Source organism: Hemitrygon akajei, chromosome 5 (assembly GCF_048418815.1).
Source record: "Hemitrygon akajei chromosome 5, sHemAka1.3, whole genome shotgun sequence".
NCBI classification, from domain to species: Eukaryota; Metazoa; Chordata; class Chondrichthyes; order Myliobatiformes; family Dasyatidae; genus Hemitrygon; species Hemitrygon akajei.
The window spans coordinates 19,342,965-19,367,604 of NC_133128.1; the positions used below are offsets into that span (position 1 = coordinate 19,342,965).

Genomic DNA, 24,640 nt, shown 5'->3' on the forward strand with positions numbered 1-24,640 from the left:
CTTGGGAGATGCATACACTTTGGGAGATCAAATGTAAGATACAAGTGCAGAGTAGATGGCAGCACTTATGTACAGCGGGATCTTGGGGTGCAGGTTCACAACTCCTTGAAAGTGACAACACAAATAAATAAAGCAGATAAGAAGGTAATGGCATACTTTCCAAATGAAGGGTCACAGTCTGAAACATCGAACGTTTATTCCTTTCCATGGATGCTTCCTGACCTGCTGAGTTCCTCCAGCATTTTGTGTGTGTTGTTCTGTATGGCATACTTGCTTTCATCAGTTGGGTGATGAGTACAAAAGTAAGGAAGTCATGTTACAACTGTATAAAATGCTGGTTATGCCACATTGTTTGCACTGCATTACAGAATAGATGTGGAGGCTTTGAAGTGGGTGCAGAACTGGTTCACTGCAGTATTACCTAATTAGACAGTATTTAAAGGAGGTGGATAGGGCACGTTGTTGTTATAAACAGGGAGTGGTAGGTGCCTGGATACGCTGCAAGAGGGCATTGTCTAAGCAGATACAATGGCAATGTGCAAAATACTGCCGGCAGAATATCTTGTTCCTGTACTGTACTGTTTTATGTTCACAATCAGATTTAATATCACCAGCATATGTCACGAAATTCATTAACTTTACAGCAGCAGTACAATGCAATACATGATATAGAGAAAAAAAACTGAATTACAGTAATTGCATGCACATCTATTAAATACAAACGTTTGTAGTTAAGTTAAAATAAGTAGTGCAAAGTAAAAACAGAAATTAAAAAAACTAGTGAGGTAACGTTCAATGTCCATTTAGAAATTGCATGGCAGAGGGGAAGAAGCTGTTTCTGAATTGCTGAGTGTGTGCCTTCAGGCTTCTGTATATCCTTCTTGACAGTAACAATGAGAAGAGGGCATGTCCTGGTAGTGGGGGTCCTAAATGATGGACACCGCCAGAAGCTCCTTGAAGATGTCCTGAGCTAGTGCCCATGATGGAACTGACTAATTTTACAAGTTTCTGCAATTTACTTCAATCTTGTGCAGTAGCCGCCCCCCCCCACCCAATTTCAGACGGTGATGCAGCCAGTCAGAATGCCCTCCTCAGTACATTTGTAGAAGTTTTTGAGTGTTTCTGTTGACAAACCAAACCTCCTCAAACTCCAAATGAAATATAGCTGCTGTCTTGCCTTCTTTATAGCTACGTCAATATATTGCATCCAGGTCAGGCCCTCAGAGACACTGACACCCGGGAGATTGAACTGTACCGAGGAGAGCATTCTGACTGGCGTATCTCGCTCCTGTACACCCTTTTATCACCATATGAAATGGCTGTATCTTCAGCAAATTTATAGATGGCATTTGAGTTGTGCCTGGCCACACAGTCATGGGTGTGACAGAACAGTGGATTAAGCTCATATCCCTGTGGTGTGCCAGAGTTAACTGTCAGCAAGGTGGTGCTGTGAGGATTACATTCCTTGACTTCTCTAGTGCCTTTAACACCATCCAGCCCAAGATCTTAAGGCACAAACTAACGGAGATGGGAGTAGACTCTCACATGGTGGATTGGATAGTGGACTACTTGACAGATAGACCTCAGTATGTGCGGTTGGGAGACTGTAGGTCTGACACAGTGGTCAGCAGCACAGGAGCGCCACAGGGAACCGTACTCTCTCCGGTCCTGTTCACCCTGTACACATCTGACTTCCAATATAACTCGGAGTCCTGCCATGTGCAGAAGTTCGCTGATGACACGGCCATAGTGGGGTGTGTCAGGAATGGACAGGAGGAGGAGTATAGGAAACTGATACAGGACTTTGTGATATGGTGCAACTCAAACTACCTGCGTCTCAATGTCACCAAGACCAAGGAGATGGTGGTGGACTTTAGGAGATCTAGGCCTCATATGGAGCCAGTGATCATTAATGGAGAATGTGTGGAGCAGGTTAAGACCTACAAGTATCTGGGAGTACAGTTGGACGAGAAGCTAGACTGGACTGCCAACACAGATGCCTTGTGCAGGAAGGCACAGAGTCGACTGTACTTCCTTAGAAGGTTGGCGTCATTCAATGTCTGCAGTGAGATGCTGAAGATGTTCTATAGGTCAGTTGTTGAGAGCGCCCTCTTCTTTGTGGTGGCGTGTTGGGGAGGAAGCATTAAGAAGAAGGACGCCTCACGTCTTAATAAGCTGATAAGGAAGGCGGGCTCTGTCGTGGGCAAAGTACTGGAGAGTTTAACATCGGTAGCTGAGCAAAGGGCGCTGAGTAGGCTACGGTCAATTATGGAAAACCCTGAACATCCTCTACATAGCACCATCCAGAGACAGAGAAGCAGTTTCAGCGACAGGTTACTGTCGATGCAATGCTCCTCAGACAGGATGAAGAGGTCAATACTCCCCAATGCCATTAGGCTTTACAATTCAACTGCCAGGACTTAAGAACTTTTTTTAAAGCTATTATTAATGCTTTTTGAGTTAGTGATTTAGATGCATATCATATTATTACTGAGTTGAGTATTGTATGTAATGAGTTTTTGCTACAACAAGTGTATGGGACATTGGAAAAAATGTTGAATTTCCCCATGGGGATGAATAAAGTATCTATCTATCTATCTATCTATCTATCTATCTATTTCCAATCCACACAGATTGTGGTCTTCCAGTTAGGAAGTCGAGTATCCAGTTGCAGAGGGAGGTACAGAGGCCTAGGTTCTGTAGCTTTTCGATCAGGACTGTAGGGGTGATGGTGTTAAATGCTGAGGTACAGTCAATAAACAGCATCCTGACATAGGTATTTGCACTGTCCAGGGGATCCAAGGTCACGTGCAGAGCCACTGAGATCATGTCTGCTGTAGATCTATTGTGGCAATAAGTAATTACAGTGGGTCTAGGTCCTTGCTGAGGCAGGATTTGTTTCTAGCCATGTCCAACCTCTCAAAGCACTTCATCACCATAGACAAGAGCGTAATGGACGATAGTTGTTAAGGCAGCTCACCCTTCTCTACTTGGGCACTGAAGGGTCTCAGCCCAAAACGGCGACTGTACATTTTATATAGACGCTGCCTGGGGTGCTGAGTTCCTCCAGCATTTTGTGTGTGTATGTTGACTGGTATAACTGTTGCCCTTTTGAGGAAGGAGAAAACTTCCAAATGTAGCAATGAGAGGGCAGATGTCTTTGAATACCCCAGCCAGCTGCTTGGCAAAGGCTTTCAGAGCCTTGCTGCTCCAACGGGCTCTGTCGCCTTGCGAGGATTCACCTTCTTGAAAGAGGGCCTGATATCTGCCTCCGACACAGGGAGCACAGGGTCACGGGACGCTGCAGAAATCCTCATAGCTGTTTTATTCTCCCTTTCAAAGCGAGCATAAAAGGTGTTGAGCTCATCTGGTAGTGAAGCATTACTACCATTCTTGGTTTTGGGTTTTGCTTTGGAGGAAGGAATGGCCTGTAAACCCTGCCAGAGTTGTCATCTACATTCAATCAGCTGGTCAGGCAGAATAGTTAGAGAAAACAACTTAATTTAACAGCTCTGATAAATGGCGAGAGCAGAAATGTTAATCTATCTTTTTCTCCATTTGCTGATTGTTTTCATATTGTCCAGCTTTAATATTTTCCAACATCTGCACCATTTCATTAATATTTTGTATTGAAATTAAACCTAATTATTGTTTTAAAAAGCTACAAGGTTGATCACATATAGTGCAAAATAGCAGTGACAGAGGTTACACAGAAGGTGATATCAGATTGGACTTAAAAAAGGACCAAGAAGAATTACATTGCACCAGCGACAAACAGTTAAACACAGAAATTAATCAGTATCATTGGCCCATATTTGCAACACAAACCCACAGTATGCTTCAAAAGCTTCATATATTCAAAAGTTTAAATGCCTTATTTTTTTTTTAAATAGAGGAATCATTAACAATCTGGCAGTGAAATGTGACAGTGTTGACACTCTGCCTTTTATCAAAATGACATGGTTTCCGGGCATACTTGAGAACACGTAACATAAACCAGGCTGACAATCTGAGTGAGTGTTGATTGTATCAGATTCAAAATTATTTATCACATGTATATCGAAACATACTGAAATGTGTCATTTGCGTTAACCTCGCTCTCTCTCTCTCTCTCTCTCTCTCTCTCTCTCTCTCTCTCTCTCTCTCTCTCTCTCTCTTTCTCTCTGGGGATAGCCTGCAAAGAAAGCACGGCAGTGTCTCTACTTTCTTAGAAGATTGTAAAGATTGAGCATATCACCTGAAACTTTGACAAACTTCTATAGATCCCCCGGTGAGAGTATACTGACTGGTTGTATCACAGTCTGGTATGGAAACACCAATGCCCTTGAATGGAAAAGCCTACAAAAAGGTAGTAGGTGCAGTCCAGTCCATCATGGGTAAAACCCCTCCCCCACCATCGAGCACATCTACATGGAGCACTGTCACAGGAAAGCTGCATCCATCATCATGGATTCCTACCATCGAGGCCATGCTCTCTTCTCACTACTGCCATCAAGGTGGTGGTACAGGACCCTCCAGTTCCACTTCATCAGGTTCAGGAACAGTTACTACCCCTCAAGCATCGGGCTCTTAAAGTGAGCCCATAGGTGAGGAATGAGATCAGTGTTGGGGTGGGTGAAGTTGAGCGGAGTTATCCCCTCTGGTTAAAGAGCCCGATGCTGTACAATTCATGTTCTCAATATTTATTACATTTTTTTCTTTTTTTATTTGCACAGCTGATTGTCTTTTGCACAATGTTTCCGTGTCCATCTCTTGTCCTGTGTATATTCTATTGATTCTACTGTTTCTTTGTATTTATTGTGAATGCCTGCAAGAAAATGAATCTCAGGGTAGTTTATGGTAACCTATATGCACTTTGATAATAAACTTACTTTGAACTTTGAAGCGTCATCACACATTCCAGCGAGAACGTAGTATGCCTGCAAAGCTCAACGTAACGACACCCCCCCTCCCCCACCCCCAGGACAGAATAAGATATTAACTTAAAGCTATATTTACCCTAGTGGTATTCCCACAGTACTTTTCAAAGAACAGTAAGACAGTTATCTCCTTGTCCTGTCCAATTTGTATCCCCAATCAAGATCATTAAAACAGATAATCTACTCTTTATCTTACTGCTGCTTTGTGACTTTGCTGCCACATTTCCTACAAAATAACACTGACCTTTAAGATGACTTCATAAATAATCAAAGGCTTTAGGAATGATCTTAGATTGGAATAAATGCAGAAATAACACACATATGCATTCTCTATTCTTCCTCCTGTGGGCGGCCAAGGAGCGTAGTGGTTAGCAGGACACTTTTACAGTGCTTCCCACCGCTTCTGGCAAGTCTGCACGTACCCCCTGCAACTGCGCCAAAATCCTCCAGGTGCTCCGGTTTCCTCCCACATTCCAAAGACAAACCGTTCGGGCTAGTGAGTTGCGGACACGCAACGTTGACACCAGAAGCACGACGACACTTGGGCTGCCCAGCACAATCCTCGCTGATTTGATTTGACGCAAAGCGACACATTTCACTGTATGTTTCCATGTATTTGTGACAAATAAAGCTGATCTTTGATTTTATTTTGAATGTACTTTCCCAATTCAAAGTAAGCCCTCACTATCTCACCTATGTTGCAGATTAATTGAAATTCTTCGATTTTCAATTCTAGTTAAAAACCATGTCTTATTAGTAGTCAACAGTGTCTTATTAGTTGTCAACAGCTTTTGAATACTAAGGTGCTTAGATCAAACACAAGGACAACACAGTACACACAAAGGCTTCATTCTCCTGTTCTTTTGATCATTCTGCTAATGTGGTCAGAGGACTGACATCAGTACTAGATATTGGTCCAGATGAAAGAGCAAGCGCCTTAAATATTTTTTTTCGTTTCATTCCTGTTAACTTTAATCCAAGAAATCAGTTGCTCTACTCAATCTACACTGATCCTTCTAAAATTTTAATAGTAAATGTATCCCTATGCAGAAGCACCTATAGAAGCTAGGTGTCTAATAAAATAGATCATATGATATCTGACATAGGAGCAAATTAGGCCATCCAGCTCATCGAGTCTGTTCTAACATTCCATCATGGATGATTTATTGTGCCTATCAACCGCACTCCTCCTGCCTTCTCCCTGTAACTTTTGATACACTATTAATCAACGGAGTACTGATTGTGTATGATCAGCCATGATGACAATGAATGGCAGTGCTGGCTAGAAGGGCCGAATGGCCTACTCCTGCACCTACTGTCTGTTGTCTATTGTCACTGCAGTCTGTAGCAGAGCATTCCACAGATTAACCACTCTTTGGCTAAAAAAATTCCTCCTCACTTCTGTTCTGAAAGGACGCCCCTCAATTTTGAGGTTGTGCTTTCCAGTTCTCAATACCCCTACCAGAGGAAACATCCTCTCCACATCCACCCCATCTAGTCCTTTCAACATTCGGTAGGTTTCAATGAGATCCCCACGCAATCTTCTAAATTCCAGTGAGTACAGGCCCAAAGCTGCCAACCCCACCCCCCCATGTTAACCACTTCATTTCCGGAATCATCCTTGTGAACCTCCTCTGGATTCTCTTCAATGACAACACATCCTTTCTGAGAAAAGGAGCCCAAAACTGTTGACAATATTCCAAGTGCTGTTTGACTAATGTCTTATAAAACTTCAGGATTATCTCGCAAACACGAGGAAATCTGCAAATGCTGGAAATTCAAGCAACACACACAAAATGCTGGTGGAACGCAGCAGGCCAGGTCGACGTTTCGGGCCGAGACCCTTCGTCAGGACAGCATCATCTCCTTGTTTTTATATTTTATTCCCCTTGAAATGAATGCCAACATTGTATTTGCCTTCTTCACCACAAACCCACCTACCTACCCACCACAAAGCCATCAATTCTATTATCTAAATCATTGGCAAACAATGTGAAAAGTAGCAGTCCCAATACTGACCCCCACTAGTCACTGACAGCCAACCAGAAAGGGCCCCATTTATTCCTGCTCGCTGCCTCCAGCCTGCCAGCCATTCCTCTCTAATTGAGCGATGTGGGCTCATTGGGTCAGACCGGCCTGTTACTGTGCTGTATCTCTAAATAAAATAAAGAAATCCATATTGTCTTGCAATGAAACTCATCCACCACTCAAGCCATGTATCTGGTTATTTTAAGCACTGATAATTCTTATTAACTGAAATCATCTTAAACTACTTACCAAAATAATTCTTCTAAAACAGCAGTGGTAGCAGGTAAAAAAACAACACTTTCAGGAAGATTTTTCAGAATACATGTCAAATCACAACTTTGAGGACGACAGTTTTGGATTTCTGCTAATGTTTTCCTTCAGCTAACCAAAACAAGGTCATTAAATATACAGGCATAAACTTATGTCAAGTGCTAGTGAAAAAATTACCTTTAAACTAACAAGATCAAAAGCATTTGGGATCATTTTATCACCATGCAGTTTTCCACAAGGGAACTGAAAGATGTGCTATGCATAGAGAAATAATGGCACATCATTTTTCAGTGATATCCCAACATTTAACCAGTTGGTCAAGTTGATAGGGGCTGGGATGCTCCCCACCCCCATTCTAACAACTTTCTGCAGGAGTACTATTGACAGTATCCCGTCTATCTGCATCATTATGTGCTACAGAAGCTGCAAGGCACTGGACTGCAAGAACCTAGAGGATGCCGAGAGGATCACCAGGGTCTCCCTTCCCCTATTCATGGCATTTACTGGGTGCATTGTACACAAAGGGCCTAAAGCATTATTGAGGATCCCTACCACCCACCCCACAATCTCTTTGATCTACTACCACCAGGAATGAGGTACAGGAGCATCAGGACTAGGGTGCCGATTAATAGCTTCTTCCTTCTGGCTCTCACCCACCAGGGCAGCAAATTGTTTACCATACTGTGTACCTCTGCTGCCCACTACATGCATTTTAAATTATATTTTGTTAACTTATTTGTGGTAAGATTTTGTTTTATGTGGTGTGTGTGATATGTTTTGTGGGCACATCATGACCTAGGGGAACACTGTTTCATTTGGTTGTATACGTGTATAGTCAGATGACAAACTTGAACTTCAAAAAGGATATGAATCTCAGTAAATCTAATTCTGGTTGACCCATCTTTCTAAAGCTTTCTACTCGATCTATTTCTAGTCTTGGTTACAGAAGACTAGTAGCAACTGTAACACAAAATCAAGAAATATGAAATAAGTATAGAAAACACTACAAGTATTCAATAAGTTAGGCAGCATCATGGAGAGGTTAGAGAGCTGAGCTCTCAAATTAATGGCCATTCTTCAGGACTTGCTTCACAGTGCAGTTCTTCTGTAGTCAGGGCAAATGTCAAAGCAAAGAAAATACCCAATTATGCTGCATTTGGGAAATTTCTACAACATCTTAACAAAAACCCTCCTAATGCATCCTTTTACTTTTACAGATCATTTCTAATTAAGATTAGCTGCAAAAATCTGCCTTTTTGCTGCTAACAGGGTAGAAAGGAAAATCTATTTTGCCTTATTGTTTAAAGGAAAAATGGGCAATTATCACGTTTTTAAATTTATCTTTTTACCCTCATTTACAAATGTCCATCTATTTTGTTCGACTTCAAACACAAGTTGCAAATTGGGAATTGAATTCACTTACACGGCATTAAGGAATAGGTGAGAAAATAGAGAACAAGGTACAAGGGCAAAACAGAAGCATTTCAATACAAGACAAAAGTAATTTATTATTTATTTTCATTTTGAGAAACAGCACGGATAAGGTGCTTCTGGCCCAATGAGCCACACCACCCAGCAGCCCATCCCAGGACTAACACTAGCCTAATCCCAGGACAATTTGCATTGTCCAACTAGCCTACTGAACAGTACATCTTTCGACTGCGGGGGGGGGAACTGGAGCACCCGGAGGACACCCTCGCCATTAATGGGGAGAGTGTACAAGCTCCTTACAGACAGCGCCAGAATTTAAGTCCAGAACGCCTCAAGCTGTAATAACGTTGTGTTAACCGTTGCGCTACTGTCATCACCTATGCGTAATGTTGACTCAAAATTAAATCAGTATATCTATCCATATACAGAACCCAAACTACCACTCACAGGATACACTGTCAGCTCTGTTTGTCCCCAGTCATGGTGCTCTAACTTTAATCAAACAAATGGAAAGGACTCCTGCTCAGACATTCTTTCAGCTTAGATCTCATAGATATAACTTTAAATCCAAACCAGTAGACAGCCTTAATATCTAAATTAATGCAATACACTACTACAGTTGCAGTAGGAATTACTGTGGCTATCGTTTAGCTTTTAGCCTCTAACTACTGTTAGCTAATGTAATAAACCTATATATTAAATAAAGAAATAAAGTTGGTTTGCCAGAAGAAAGTTGTCTGATTTCATAGAGTTAATGGCTCTGTACATTCCATAGAATACTATAAAAGACAGTCGCACACATTCAGGTAACTGATGTGACATTTTCAGCCATATAGTGCCTCCTTGTGGAATATTCAATACCAAACGGTAAACGGTCTCATTGCAAAAACAGTAACAGAGAGGTAGGTGCAAGTGATTTAGTCATCTGGAACTCAGCATGCGTAACAGGAATGTACAAAAGTAAATGTGTATTCTTCCATACATTTTTCCTCATTAGCATTACATAGGACTTCAATGTCAAATATAATTTAGTGATATTTTATTTAACCTTAATCCTGCATTAAGTAAATCTAGTGTAATTAGCTGCAAACTGTTCATTGATGTGAATTGCTGTGATTTTTAAATTAAATATATTAAGAAAACAATGTAATCAGAAATATTTGTTGAGTGTAAAGTTGATCACAGTTCAACATTTGAAAGATCAAGCTTTACTATAGCTTAGGTTAGAAAATTTATTTTCTTAAAGTTCATAATCTAAAGAAGTCCTTTTTAAAAAAAAATCTGGTTCCTTGCACAGGAGATGAGAAAATTTAGGGTAGGTTGGGGGAAAAAAAAATCAAAATAATTAATGCTAGATTGTAAACACGAGGAAATCTGCAGATGCTGGAAATTCAAACAACACACACACAATGCTGGTGGAACACAGCAGGCCAGGCAGCATCTATAAGGAGAAGCACTGTCGACGTTTCGGGCCGAGACCCGATGTCAGGACTAACTGAAAGGAAAGATACTAAGAGATTTAAAAGTAGTGGGGATAGGGGGAAATGCGAAATGATAGGAGAAGACCGGAGGGGGTGGGATGAAGCTAAGAGCTGGAAAGGTGATTGGCGAAAGTAATACCGAGCTGGAGAAGGGAAAGGATCATGGGACGGGAGGCCTCGGGAGAAAGGGGGAAGGGGGGAGCACCAGAGGGAGATGGAGAACAGGCAGGGTGATGGGCAGAGAGAGAGAAAAAAAACGAACAACTATATATGTCAGGGATGGGGTAAGAAGGGGAGGGGCATTAACGGAAGTTAGAGAAGTCAATGTTCATGCCATCAGGTTGGAGGCTACCCAGCCAGTATATAAGGTGTTGTTCCTCCAACCTGAGTGTGGCTTCATCTTGACAGTAGAGGAGGCTATGGATAGACATATCAGAATGGCAATGGGACGTGGAATTAAAATGTGTGGCCACTGGGAGATCCTGCTTTCTCTGGCGGACAGAACGTAGGTGTTCAGTGGAATGGTCTCCCAGTCTGCGTCGGGTCTCACCAATATATAAAAGGCCACACCGGAAGCACCGGACGCAGTATACCACACCAGCCGACTCACAAGTGAAGTGTCGCCTCACCTGGAAGGACTGTCTGGGTCCCTGAATGGTGGTGAGGGAGGAAGTGTAAGGGCAGGTGTAGCACTTGTTCTGTTTACAAGGATAAGTGCCAGGAGGGAGATCGGTGGGAAGGGATGGGGAGGATGAGTGGACAAGAGAGTCATGTAGGGAGCGATCCCTGCGGAAAGCAGAAGGGGGGAGGGAAAGATGTGCTTGGTAGTGGGATCCCATTGGAGGTGGCGGAAGTTACGGAGAATTATACGTTGGACCTGGAGGCTGGTGGGGTGGTAGGTGAGGACAAGGGGAACCCTATCCCGAGTGGGGTGGCGGGCGGATGGAGTGAGGGCAGATGTGCAGGAAATGGGAGAGATGCGTTTGAGAGCAGAGTTGATGGTGGAAGAAGGGAAGCCTCTTTGTTTAAAAAAGGAAGACATCTCCTTCGTGCTGGAATGAAAAGCCTCATCCTGAGAGCAGATGCGGCGGAGACGGAGGAATTGTGAGAAGGGGATAGCATTTTTGCAAGAGACAGGGTGGGAAGAGGAATAGTCCAGGTAGCTGTGAGAGTCTGTAGGCTTATGTAGATATCAGTAGATGGAGATGGAGACAGAAAGATCAAGAAAGGGGAGGGAGGTTTCGGAAATGGACCAGGTAAATTTGAGGGCAGGGTGAAAATTGGGGGCAAAGTTAATGAAGTCAACGAGCTCAGCATGCGTGCAGGAGGCAGCGCCAATGCAGTTGCCGATGTAGCAAAGGAAAAGAGGGGGACGGATACCCGTATAGACTTGGAACATGGACTGTTCCACAAAGCCAACAAAAAGGCAGGCATAACTGGGACCCATGCGGGTGCCCATGGCTACACCCTTGGTTTGGAGGAAGTGAGAGGAGCCAAAGGAGAAATTATTGAATGTAAGAACTAATTCCGCTAGACAGAGGAGAGTGGTGGTAGAGGGGAATTGGTTAGGTCTGGAATCCAAAAAGAAGCGGAGAGCTTTGAGACCGTCCGGGTGGGGGATGGATATATATAGGGACTGGACATCCATGGTGAAAATAAGGCGGTGGGGGCCAGGGAACTTAAAACCATTGAAAAAATTCAAAGCGTGAGAAGTGTCACAAACATAGGTGGGAAGAGATTGAACAAGGGGGGATAAAACAGTGTCAAAGTATGCAGAAATGAGTTCAGTGGGGCAGGAGCAAGCTGAGACAATAGGTCTACCTGGACAGGCAGGCTTGTGGATCTTGGGTAGGAGGTAGAAACGGGAAGTGTGGGGTGTGGGAACTATGAGGTTGGTGGCAGTGGATGGGAGATCCCCAGAGCTGATAAGGTTGGTGATGGTATAGGAGACAAAGGCCTGGTGCTCCTTAGTGGGGTCATGATCAAAGGGTAAATAAGAGGAGGTATCAGAGAATTGTCGCTGTGCCTCGGTCAGTACGAGGTCAGTGCGGCAGACAACAACAGCTCCCCCTTATCAGCGGGTTAATGCTAGATTGTTTTCATTTATCAATAAGACACTGTGGAGAAGGCAATATATTTACAAGTTTTAAAAATAAGATTAAAATAAAAAGATGATTTGCAGAAAATGATTAAAGCTAAATTCTATGCCACATTTACTGTCTGAAAGGGAATTAGATGGTATACAGTGCAGCATTCTACCAATCTGTGCTGGTTAACAATGATAGCATTCTGGAAGAATATGTTTTCACAACCCTGGTCAACTAGCTGCAAAGGTTTCTTTAAGACCAGATATTCTGCAATTTAAAAACAGAAAATGGCTAAAGTAACTTTTACTCCACAAAGATAATCAAAAAGTTCAAACCAAAATGTCTTGACACAATTATCTGTGAAGTTTTTGTAGCTTTCTACCCCAAGAGAAAGTCAAGAACTTTTGTTGCATTGAAGTTATATTTTTACCTCTGCCTTGGTCAACAGATACACTGGTGTCAAAGATGGCACTTCAGAAAGTCCACAACCAAGTTGTAAACGCTTCAGGATTTCTGTCAGCACTTCATATCGTAGTGCATTGCTCTGTTTAAGTGTTCTGAAATCTTCTTCCATATGGATCTCAGTTGACTCGGGGGGTATTTCAAGGTGAACCTATATTGGTATTACAACAAAAGAAATATATAAGTTTTCAGGAAATAAAAGCTTGGAGATCTGCCAAGCATTATATATTTTTACTAGACTTGCCCAGGGAGGATATTTGCCTTTGATTTAAAACTTTTCCGCACCATCTCTAATTTCCCTCCACTTTGGTCTCCTCAAACTACACACTGTCTGCAGCTGCAAGAACAAACAATCCTCCTATAGTACTTTATTCTTCCTAGGCACTATCACAGAGACAAGAATTTGTTTCCATTCCAGTTCTGAGGACTATAAGGTATCTACGTGGGAATCCTTTTCACATGGGGCAGCTGTTATTATGTGATCTCAGTGCAATGGCGAGGTGGATCGAGGTGACCAAAGAGAGGGATGCTCGCCTGCATATGCGCACACACTTGATCTCAGCTACACCACCTCCATCACCACTTTCCAGTCTGATCCTCTTCCTCCTTCATTCCCACCATTGTATTTCTACCTCCACACCTTTTTCTAAAACTTCCTCCCTCAGCTCTCCAGCCCCTGTTCCCCTCCCCCCCCCAGCTTCAGCCCTTTAAGTCAACCATTTGACCTTCAGTCCTCTCCCCACCCCCACCCCATTTTTCTCTCAATTACCCTGTCCTCCACAGCAATCCCACTTCCTTATTCTCACTGCCTGGATTCTCAAGCTGTCTGCTCTCTTCCAAGTGAGGCTTCTTTCCCCACAACTGCCACATTCATGCTCTTCACAGTAGCTTCCTGATCACTAATCGCCCTATGCTCCCAGCCCTAGCAGCTATACTGTCAACAGTAGCCAACCTGAACCCAAGGTACTTTCAATCTCTTAGCTTCATCCCTCCCCCTCCTGTCTTCTCCTATCATTTTGGATCTCCCCCATCCCCTTTCAAATCTCTTACTATCTCTTCTTTCAAGTAGACCTGATGAAGGGTCTCGGCCCGAAACGTTGACTGCACTTCTTCCTATTGATGCTGCCTGGCCTGCTGCGTTCCACCAGTATTTTGTGTGTGTTCCGAGGAGAATCAGTCGGGCCCGAAGTTTGCAGACCTGACTCTCAGTGTTCTGTAGTTGGGTCATGGCACCGTCGTTCCCAGTCAAAAGAAGCAGATTCATTCTGCAGTACCAGAAGCATCTCACTCAGCCACCATTTTTACTAGTAAATAAAATTACTCTAACTATCTCTAATAAGCCTATGTAGTGTTATGGTTTTATAAAGTAACAATGCAAAGGTCATGTAGTAATAGCTCTTCAGCTTTCCTTCTGTTCTTTGCTTCTTTTTTCTGATTGGGTTAGACTTTGAAATAAGATGACTTTCAGATGCTAGAATAATTTTAGTTGATGAGAGCAAATGAGTTCCAGACAAGTCAAAATTTGGGTTCGTCATGGCCCAGTAGAGAGTACGACAGCGTCAAAGACTTCCCATTTCTGAAGACGTTTAACTAAGTGTTTTGTGATATAGACACTATAGAAGTTTTTAAGTGGATGGAAAATATTTCAGTGTTATTTAAAGGGAAATTCCTGCTATGATATTGATATTTGCCAGCCAACCATGCAATCATAGAATCAACATCAATAAAATGTCCGTGAAAGACAAAGGAGATTGGAGGTGCTGGAATCTGGAGCAACACACATGCTGGAGGAAAACAGTAGGTTAGGCAGCATCCGTGGGAGAAAACAAACTATCCACATTTCAGGTCAAAACCCTGCATCAGGACTTGTCCATGGAAGCTTTCTACATACAAGTTGGCCCCTATGTTTCCTATATCAATTGATGGCAACAATTGCATTACATTGCTGTAAAATGGTTTGCAACTCAAATTCATTTGAGTTGACGGAAAAAAATTGAAGACTAAAGTCACTGACCAATAGAACTGTAGACTACCACACTATGACTACCTATTTGCCCAAAAATAGGTACCTATTTGCCCATATGCACTGTTCTCATTTGACCCTCTTTAACTTTGAGGTCTATGCCTTTCCTATTTAATTACATGTCTGCATGTCTCTTAAAAAAGTTGATGGCATTTAAACTCCAAAACCTCCTCTGGCAGCAAGTTCTAGATACAACTACTGTGTTAAAAAAAATTTCCTCTCAAACCCTCTTTGGAACTTCTTCCTCTCAATTTAAACTTAAGTGCTTTTTTCTTTAATGTGCCCACACCACGTGGAAAAAATTCTGACCATGCTCGATATCTATACCTCTTATACTTTCATATATTTCTATCAATTCACACCACAGCCTCCTTTGATCCAGGAAAAACAAACTCAACCTATTCAATCTCTCCCTGTAATTAAATCTCTCCAACCCAGGCAACATGCTAGTGCATCTACTCCCACTTTGGTCAGTACGCCACCACCTTCCTATAGTGTGATGACCAGAACTGCACACAATACTCCAAGTCCAGCCTAACTCACGTTTTGTAAGGTTGCAACCTAATATCTCACCTATTATATTCTCTAGCCCAAGCCTTTGAAGGCAAGCATGGAATACACCTTCTTCACCAACCAATCTACCTGTATTTCCACTTTCAGGGAACCAAGGAGTTAAACCCCAAGATCCCCAGATCATCAACATTCCTCAGTGCCCTACCACTTGCATTATACATGTCCTACCCAACTTTACTTTCTAAACTGTATCTCCTCTCGCTTGTCAGAATTAAATTCCAACTGCCAATACAAAACCCAACTTTCCACCTTATCTGCATCTAGTAGTCTCAAGACAGTCATCAACACCATCCGCAATTTAAAAGTCATCTGTAGCATACTGATCATTACTCCTATATTCACGTCAAAGTTATTAATAGATATCACAAGCAACGAAGGTCCAGTATAGATCCCTGTGGTGCACCAGTAGTTACAGACTTCAAAACAAAAAAAAACACCCTGCAGCAACTATCCTCTGCCATCTTGGATCCCATTGTAGTTCAACCTTCTGGAAGAATCTACCATGGGGGAACATCAATCTTCGAGATTCCTCCTCAAAAACTGTCAAACTGATGAGATCCTCCATAAAGAACAAAATTGACTATCATAAACACAAAGAAGTCTGCAGATACTGGAAATCCAAAGCAATACACACAAAATGCTGGAGGAACTCAGCAGGTCAGGCAGCATTTATGGAAATGAACAGTCAATGCTTCAAGTTGAAACCATGCTTCAGGACTGAAAAGGAAGTGGGAAGATGCCAGAATAAAAAGGTGGGGTAGGATAGCTAGAAGGTGATAGGTGAAGCCAGCTGAGTTGGAAAGATAAAGGGCTGGAGAAGAAGGAATCTGATAGGAGAGAAGAGTGAATCACAGGAGAAAGGGAAGGAAGTGGAGACTTGTGGGGTGAGGGGAGGGGGGTAGTGATAGGTAGGTGAGAAGAGATAATATTGACTACCCCTGATAAGCCTCTGACTTTCTAAATGTACGTAAATCCTATCCTATAGGATTTTCGCCAGTGATTTTCCTACCATTGAGGATCACCAGCCTGCAAGTTACGTGGCTTATCTCTGCATTTCTTAAATAAAAGAACATTAACTATCCTCCAGTCTTCCAGCATGTCGTCTATGACCAATGAAGGAACAAAAATCTGTATCACACCCCCAGCTGTGTCCTCCCTTTCTTCCCATAGCAACTGGGATAGATCATACCCGGTCCTGGAGATCTATAAACCCTTATGTGAAACTGTGACATCCAACAAGGTTCTCTACAACCTTCAATATTGATCTGCTCCTCATTATCCTCATATTCTTCCATGAACTTCTATGTCCTTCTACATAGTGAGAAGTATTCATTTAAGACCCAGCCTCCATCACCTGGCTCTACATTCCTTTGGTCCCCAAGGAGACCCACATTTTTGCTGGCTAACCTTTTGTTCCTGGCAGATTTATCATTATCATTATACTTTATTGTCACCAAACAATTGATACTAGAGCGTACAATCATCACAGTGATATTTGTTTCTGCGCTTCGCGCATTTATAGAATGGCTTTAGATGCTTTATAAATTTACTTGTCAAGAATACTGCATTACCCCTTTCTGCCCTCCTAAATCCCTTCATAAATTCTCATCAACACTTTTTATATTCCAAGAGGCTCATTCAATCCCAGTTGTCTATACCTTTTCCTTCCTGGTCATACCTTCAATATCCTTTGTTAACCAAAGTTCCTTAATCCTGCCATCTTTGCATTTCACTGTGACTGGAACTTTCTGACCTTGAATTCATATTGATTCATTTTTTAAAAGACTCTCATTTATCAGTTACCTTACAAGCATCTGCTCCCAACCAGATTTTCCAAGCTGTTAAAATAAGCCTTTCCCCAAACTCTTAACTCGAGAGCCAATCTCATACAAAGAATTATTTCATCTTTATAAGATGGACCATCACTTCCAAACAGAAGAGTGATAAAATAATATAAATAATATTAATCTATATATAAAAAATCAATTTCTTACAAATGAATTTTTTAAAGTTTTACCTGGCAGAGAACAGCTTCTCCTCCATTTTCTCCATAGGATAAACGTATGATCACCATCTCATTTTCAAGATCAGCTAAACTCCCCCACAGCTCAACATCATCTGTGGTATCCTCTGTGTTACCGATCGTGTCTCTTAAAAAGACTTTGCCACTGGTAAAAGCACCCAGGATTACACTATTGCCATCAGATTTTGTGAAGCAAAACTTATGAATCTTTTCCTTCAATTCATTTTTATGAGATATTTTGATATCACCCAAACAGAAGGATGAGCAGAGTCCTAAGATCTTCCCACCTTTGGACAAGTAATTCATGAATTGTCTATTAATTTGTTCAGACACTGGCTTGTCACAGGCCACAACTAGTAACAAAGAATTATCAGTCCAAGGCTCCTTCAGAATTTGTTCTTCTTGAAGAGGATAGATAGCATACATATCATTGTCAAGGCAATCCATCAGGACAGACTTTACTTGCTGAAACTTCATCAAGTTCTGACTGCAATGAGATCCAACATATATTAACACATTGGGAGGCTTCCCACTTTTGTTACTTTGCCCTTTGTTTTCCAGTAAATTGTCCTCTTCAATTACTGTTTCATCAGAGCTTCCGCAATAGTCATCAGAGAGGTCCAGTAGATTTTCTGCTGAGGTGAATCTGACAGATTCAATAGTGCTATTTTCTAACTCCAAACACTCAGAGCAACTGGAAAGGTGAAGATGATGGCTATATTCTTCAAGTTCCATTCCTTCTTGCGATGCAAGGAGCTCTTTATCAAGAATCTCCATCATTTCATCCATATCTTGCTGTTGGGGCTTCCCAGAGCAAACTGCACTAGAGCAATCACCAAATGAACCCACAGCTGGCTCATTCGTTGGTCTGCTGGAAGTGTCTTTAGAAAACGTTTCAACAGCAATATCTTGGGTCTGGGGATCATCTGGTCTCTTGCTCACTTTCTCAAGCACAGCATTTGATTTCCGTAACTTGACATGAATTGGTTCATTAAGCTGTAAAGCTGAAAGAAATATAAATTTATCTGAATTATAGGAATGGAAATATTTTGCATTCTAAAAATAATCCACAATAAGAGAAATGACTACTATAAGATCCCAAATGTCATGGATTAATGGAAATGTTTTTAATGAGCTCAAATATGGAAATGTAATAATTTTACAAAGAAATTCCTTATTTATTTCTCTTCTACATTACAAACAAGCTCCTGTGACAAGTACTCCCAAATTACTCTGAAATGGTTCATACAAGTTTCGATTGGAAAACAAAATGGACATAACATTGCATGGTTCTCCATCTAATTTTCTGATCCTGAGTGATGTGATGGTATTTACAATAACCTAAAAAACGTATGCAAAAAATGAGATTTTAGTGAATATTTTTATAAGTTTTCTTCAGTAATAAATATCAGTCTTACAGAAACCAGTTTGATATAGTGGAGTTTACTAATGTTTGTAAGTTAACAAGTTTGGCAATCACACAATGATGTTTATGTTTAAACTTAACATCTCACTACTTGCACACAATTTTATAGTGATATAACTGATACATATTTCACTGAACTCCCTCTCTTCAGGGAGACCATATCCCTTTAATACATAGAGCTCAGTACCAACCCCATGCACGTTGGGAATGAATGTGCACTCTTCAAGGATTTATCTTTAGCATCAAAATAGGTGAGAGGGGAGCAATTTAAGATCTGAGGAGCATACTCCACATGGAGAGTGGTAGTATGGAAAGAGCTGTCAGAGGAAGTGACAAATACAATTACACTTTAAAGGCATATGGATAGGTACTTCAATAGGAAATAAGCAGGAGGGATAGGAGAGGAGAGGAGCGGGGGGATTAGGAGAGGAGAGGAGAGGAGCGGGGGATTAGGAGAGGAGAGGAGAGGAGCGGGGGGATTAGGATAGGAGAGGAGAGGAGCGGGGGGATTAGGAGAGGAGAGGAGAGGAGCGGGGGGATTAGGAGAGGAGAGGAGAGGAGCGGGGGGATTAGGATAGGAGAGGAGAGGAGCGGGGGGATTAGGAGAGGAGAGGAGAGGAGCGGGGGATTAGGAGAGGAGAGGAGCGGGGGATTAGGAGAGGAGAGGAGAGGAGCGGGGGATTAGGATAGGAGAGGAGAGGAGCCGGGGGATTAGGATAGGAGAGGAGAGGAGCGGGGGATTAGGAGAGGAGAGGAGAGGAGCGGGGGATTAGGAGAGGAGAGGAGAGGAGCGGGGGGATTAGGATAGGAGAGGAGAGGAGTGGGGGGATTAGGAGAGGAGAGGAGAGGAGCGGGGGGATTAGGAGAGGAGAGGAGAGGAGCGGGGGGATTAGGAGAGGAGAGGAGCAGGGGGATTAGGATAGGAGAGGAGAGGAGCGGGGGATTAGGATAGGAGAGGAGAGGAGCCGGGGGATTAGGATAGGAGAGGAGAGGAGCGGGGGGATTAGGAGAGGAGAGGAGAGGAGCGGGGGATTAGGAGAGGAGAGGAGAGGAGCGGGGGATTAGGAGAGGAGAGGAGCGGGGGGATTAGGATAGGAGAGGAGAGGAGCGGGGGGATTAGGAGAGGAGAGGAGAGGAGCGGGGGGATTAGGAGAGGAGAGGAGAGGAGCGGGGGATTAGGATAGGAGAGGAGAGGAGCCGGGGGATTAGGAGAGGAGAGGAGAGGAGCGGGGGATTAGGAGAGGAGAGGAGAGGAGCGGGGGATTAGGAGAGGAGCGGGGGATTAGGATAGGAGAGGAGAGGAGCGGGGGGATTAGGATAGGAGAGGAGAGGAGCGGGGGGATTAGGAGAGGAGAGGAGAGGAGCGGGGGATTAGGAGAGGAGAGGAGAGGAGCGGGGGATTAGGAGAGGAGAGGAGAGGAGCGGGGGGATTAGGATAGGAGAGGAGAGGAGCGGGGGGATTAGGAGAGGAGAGGAGAGGAGCGGGGGGATTAGGAGAGGAGAGGAGAGGAGCGGGGGATTAGGATAGGAGAGGAGAGGAGCCGGGGGATTAGGATAGGAGAGGAGAGGAGCGGGGGGATTAGGAGAGGAGAGGAGAGGAGCGGGGGATTAGGAGAGGAGAGGAGAGGAGCGGGGGATTAGGAGAGGAGAGGAGAGGAGCGGGGGGATTAGGATAGGAGAGGAGAGGAGCGGGAGGATTAGGAGAGGAGAGGAGCGGGGGGATTAGGATAGGAGAGGAGAGGAGCGGGGGGATTAGGATAGGAGAGGAGAGGAGCGGGGGGATTAGGATAGGAGAGGAGAGGAGCCGGGGGATTAGGATAGGAGAGGAGAGGAGCGGGGGGATTAGGAGAGGAGAGGAGAGGAGCGGGGGATTAGGAGAGGAGAGGAGCGGGGGATTAGGAGAGGAGAGGAGAGGAGCGGGGGGATTAGGATAGGAGAGGAGAGGAGCTGGGGGATTAGGATAGGAGAGGAGAGGAGCGGGGGGATTAGGATAGGAGAGGAGAGGAGCGGGGGGATTAGGATAGGAGAGGAGCGGGGATTAGGATAGGAGAGGAGAGGAGCTGGGGATTAGGATAGGAGAGGAGAGGAGCGGGGGGATTAGGATAGGAGAGGAGAGGAGCGGGGGATTAGGATAGGAGAGGAGAGGAGCGGGGGGATTAGGATAGGAGAGGAGAGGAGCGGGGGATTAGGATAGGAGAGGAGAGGAGCGGGGGATTAGGATAGGAGAGGAGAGGAGCGGGGGGATTAGGATAGGAGAGGAAAGGAGCGGGAGGATTAGGATAGGAGAGGAGAGGAGCGGGGGATTAGGATAGGAGAGGAGAGGAGCGGGGGGATTAGGATAGGAGAGGAGAGGAGCGGGGGGATTAGGATAGGAGAGGAGAGGAGCGGGGGATTAGGATAGGAGAGGAGAGGAGCGGGGGGATTAGGATAGGAGAGGAGAGGAGCGGGGGATTAGGAGAGGAGAGGAGAGGAGCGGGGGATTAGGAGAGGAGAGGAGAGGAGCGGGGGGATTAGGATAGGAGAGGAGAGGAGCAGGGGGATTAGGATAGGAGAGGAGAGGAGCGGGGGGATTAGGATAGGAGAGGAGAGGAGCGGGGGGATTAGGATAGGAGAGGAGAGGAGCGGGGTATTACGATAGGAGAGGAGAGGAGCGGGGGGATTAGGATAGGAGAGGAGAGGAGCGGGGGGATTAGGATAGGAGAGGAGAGGAGCGGGGGGATTAGGATAGGAGAGGAGAGGAGCAGGGATTAGGATAGGAGAGGAGAGGAGCGGGGGATTAGGATAGGAGAGGAGCGGGGGATTAGGATAGGAGAGGAGAGGAGCGGGGGATTAGGATAGGAGAGGAGAGGAGCGGGGGGATTAGGATAGGAGAGGAGAGGAGCGGGGGGATTAGGATAGGAGAGGAGAGGAGCGGGGGATTAGGATAGGAGAGGAGAGGAGCGGGGGGATTAGGATAGGAGAGGAGAGGAGCAGGAGGATTAGGATAGGAGAGGAGAGGAGCAGGGGGATTAGGATAGGAGAGGAGAGGAGCAGAAGGATTAGGACAGGAGAGGAGCGGGGGGATTAGGATAGGGCAGGAAAGGAGCGGGGGGATGAGGGCAAATGGATATCACAGTCAGCATGAGCAAGTTGAGCTGAACAATTTAGCTCTGTCCTGTACAGTTCTGTGACTCTTATCAAAGCTAAAGTCAAATTAAATTTATTATCTAAGCACGCATATGTCACCATGTACCCCTTGAGATTCATTTTCTTGCAGGCGTTCACAGGAAAATAAAGAAATACAATAACATTTACAAGAAACCATACATAAAATCTGACTAACAGCCAATGGTCAAAAGAAGACAAATTGTGCAAATAGAAAACTAATACTGAGAACATGAGTTGCAAAGAGTCCTTGAATTGAATCTTTAGGTTAAACAATCTGTTCAGAGTTGTAGTGAGTGAAGTTATCCACACTGGTTCAGGAGGCTGATGGTTGTGGGGTAATAAGTGTTCTTGAACTTAGTGGTGTGGGACCCAAAGCTTCTGTACCTCCTGCCTGATGGCAGCAGCAAAAGAGAGAGTTTGGCCTGGTGGGGTCCCTGATGATGGATGCTGCTTTCTTGCGGCAGTGCTCCATGTCAATGTGCTCAACGGCAGAGAGGACTTTGCTTGTGTGTCTGTAAGCACTCGAGCCAGTTATCACCTATACTCACCCATACTCGCAACCCATTCATAAGACAGCAAGATATAACTGCATGTACCTATTCCTGTGGATGGAGAGCAGGCCAGAATTGATCACACTGTACCTCAATTAGCACTGACTGCTAATGTTCACACATAAATATTCAACTGGGCAAAATTATTGCAAATTCAGCCCTGTGATCATTTACCACTTTTTAGAAAGGAGGAAAGCACCAGTTTAAGGCTGGATATAAGGCAGTACCCCAATTTGTATTTAATGTTGTTTCAATATAACTAGAGATTTAATGGCTCCTACAGGTCAGTCCTATAATGAGATAAGCATTCATATTTTGGAAAAAAAACATTGGAAATAAGATTCAAGATTGTTTAACTCAGCGAGCCAGACATCGTCAATGAGAAAGAATAAACAGTCGACATTTCAGACTGAGATACTTCTTCAGGACCTGATGACAGTTCTCTCCCCAAAACATCGACTGTTTATTCTTTTCCATTGATGTTACCTGGCCTGCTGAGTTCCTCCGGGGGGGGCGGGGGGGTGGGTGTGTGTGTGTGTGTGTGTGTTGTTAATGCAAACGACACATTTCAGTACGTTTCGATATGTGTGTTGGATTTTCAGCATCTGCAGATTTTCTCTTGTTCAAGATTGCTTGATGTCACTTCCAGTTCACAAGTGCAAAGGAGAACAAAACAATTGTTACTCCAGATACGACACAGCACAAGAAAAAAACTCAAGATAAAGAACACAATAGTTATAAATACATATATTGATTGAATGTCCATTAAGTGAGGCGAGCTGCAGGAATGTCTGTCCATAAGATGACTCTGTCAGGAAATGATAAAGTAGCAGGTGGCAGCTTAGTCCTACAAAGTCATGGTAGTTACTGCCTTGTTCTAGAACTAAGCTTAGTAACAACACATTACCGAAATAAATTACGGTAAATAAATTTACAATTTAATAGTTAAAAATCAGATGAAGAAAATAATTTCTCTGGTTTGCAGAAATCATGTCAATGTTATTTACAATTAATTCATGAAAAAAAACTGCCTAGAGTAACATGTTTACTCATTACATGTCGAATACATGCATTAAATGCAATTAAATGTTTGAAAGTTACCAAGTGAGAGCAAAACACACTCACAAACAATCTTTTGAGGCACCATTCTTCCATCCATTTGCAGTCTGTTCTCCATGAATGCTACTCCGAGCCTGCTAAAATCATCCACGTTTGTTTCAGCAATTAACTTGTAGCAATCTCCAAGTAAGCATGCCAATGGTGTGCACACTTCAGTATATTTTAAAATCTACAAGAAAGAAGATTGCGACAATTTTAAACAACTGCCACATTCAGTCAAACATAATGCGACCACTTTCTGCTATTTGCGTTTGCACTAATGTCCTCAAGTCTTATTCATTATCAGTGAGAGACCACTGGGTTTCAGTAAAGAGAAATAGCATGCATCTTATATTTATGCCCATATTGAAAGTCAAAAAGAATAGCAGGAAGCTGGTTACTAGTGTTAGAACAACTTGAGAGAGTAAGCTATCGGTACTAAATAAGGAATGGATGTACCTGAACCCCTCCTGTGCCATTCCCCCCACAGTGCTCAATTCACCAAACGTTCAAAAATGTATCTACAGTCACTTTAAAAAATAAAATTAATAACATAATAATAATACTATACATATTATTGATTTAACCTCCTCAACACTCCAGGTTAGAGAATTCCCAAAGTTCACCACCTTCTGAAATTCAAAATGCTCATATTAATGAAGCAAATTTCAAACCTTACTTTTAAAAGACCATAAGACAAAGAAACAATTAGGTCATTCAGCCTATCAAATCTGCTCTGCTATTTCATCATGGCCAATTTATTATCCTTTTCAATTCCATTCTCCTGCCTTCTCCCAATAACCTTTGATGTTATTACTAATCAACCTCTGCTTTAAATATGCCCAGTGACTAAGCCTACACAGCCATCTGTGGCAATAAATTCCACAGACTCACCACCCTCTGGCTGAAGAAATTTCTCCTCATCTCTATAGTACAAGGACGTCCTTGTAGTCTGAGGCTGTGCCCCACTATAGGAAACAGCCTCTGCACATCCACACTATCTAAGCCTTTCCATATTTGATAGGTTTCACTGAGATCCTTTTTATTCTTCTAAACTCCAACAAGTACAGGGCCAGATTCTTCAAATGCTCCCCATACGTTAACCCTTTCATTCCCCGGAT

General features: G+C 43.4%; 1 protein-coding gene across 1 annotated transcript in view; it reads right to left on the reverse strand.

The window, feature by feature from the left end:
* hlcs (holocarboxylase synthetase (biotin-(proprionyl-CoA-carboxylase (ATP-hydrolysing)) ligase)) overlaps positions 1-24,640 on the reverse strand; it is a 154,270-nt gene that overhangs the window by 93,074 nt on the left and 36,556 nt on the right. Inside the window, exons 3-5 of the mRNA XM_073044921.1 lie at positions 23,547-23,709; positions 17,292-18,301; positions 12,647-12,829 (exon numbers count right to left, since the gene is read on the reverse strand). Coding sequence (XP_072901022.1) covers positions 12,647-12,829; positions 17,292-18,301; positions 23,547-23,709 — 1,356 coding nt within the window. The remainder of the gene's footprint in view (positions 1-12,646; positions 12,830-17,291; positions 18,302-23,546; positions 23,710-24,640) is intronic.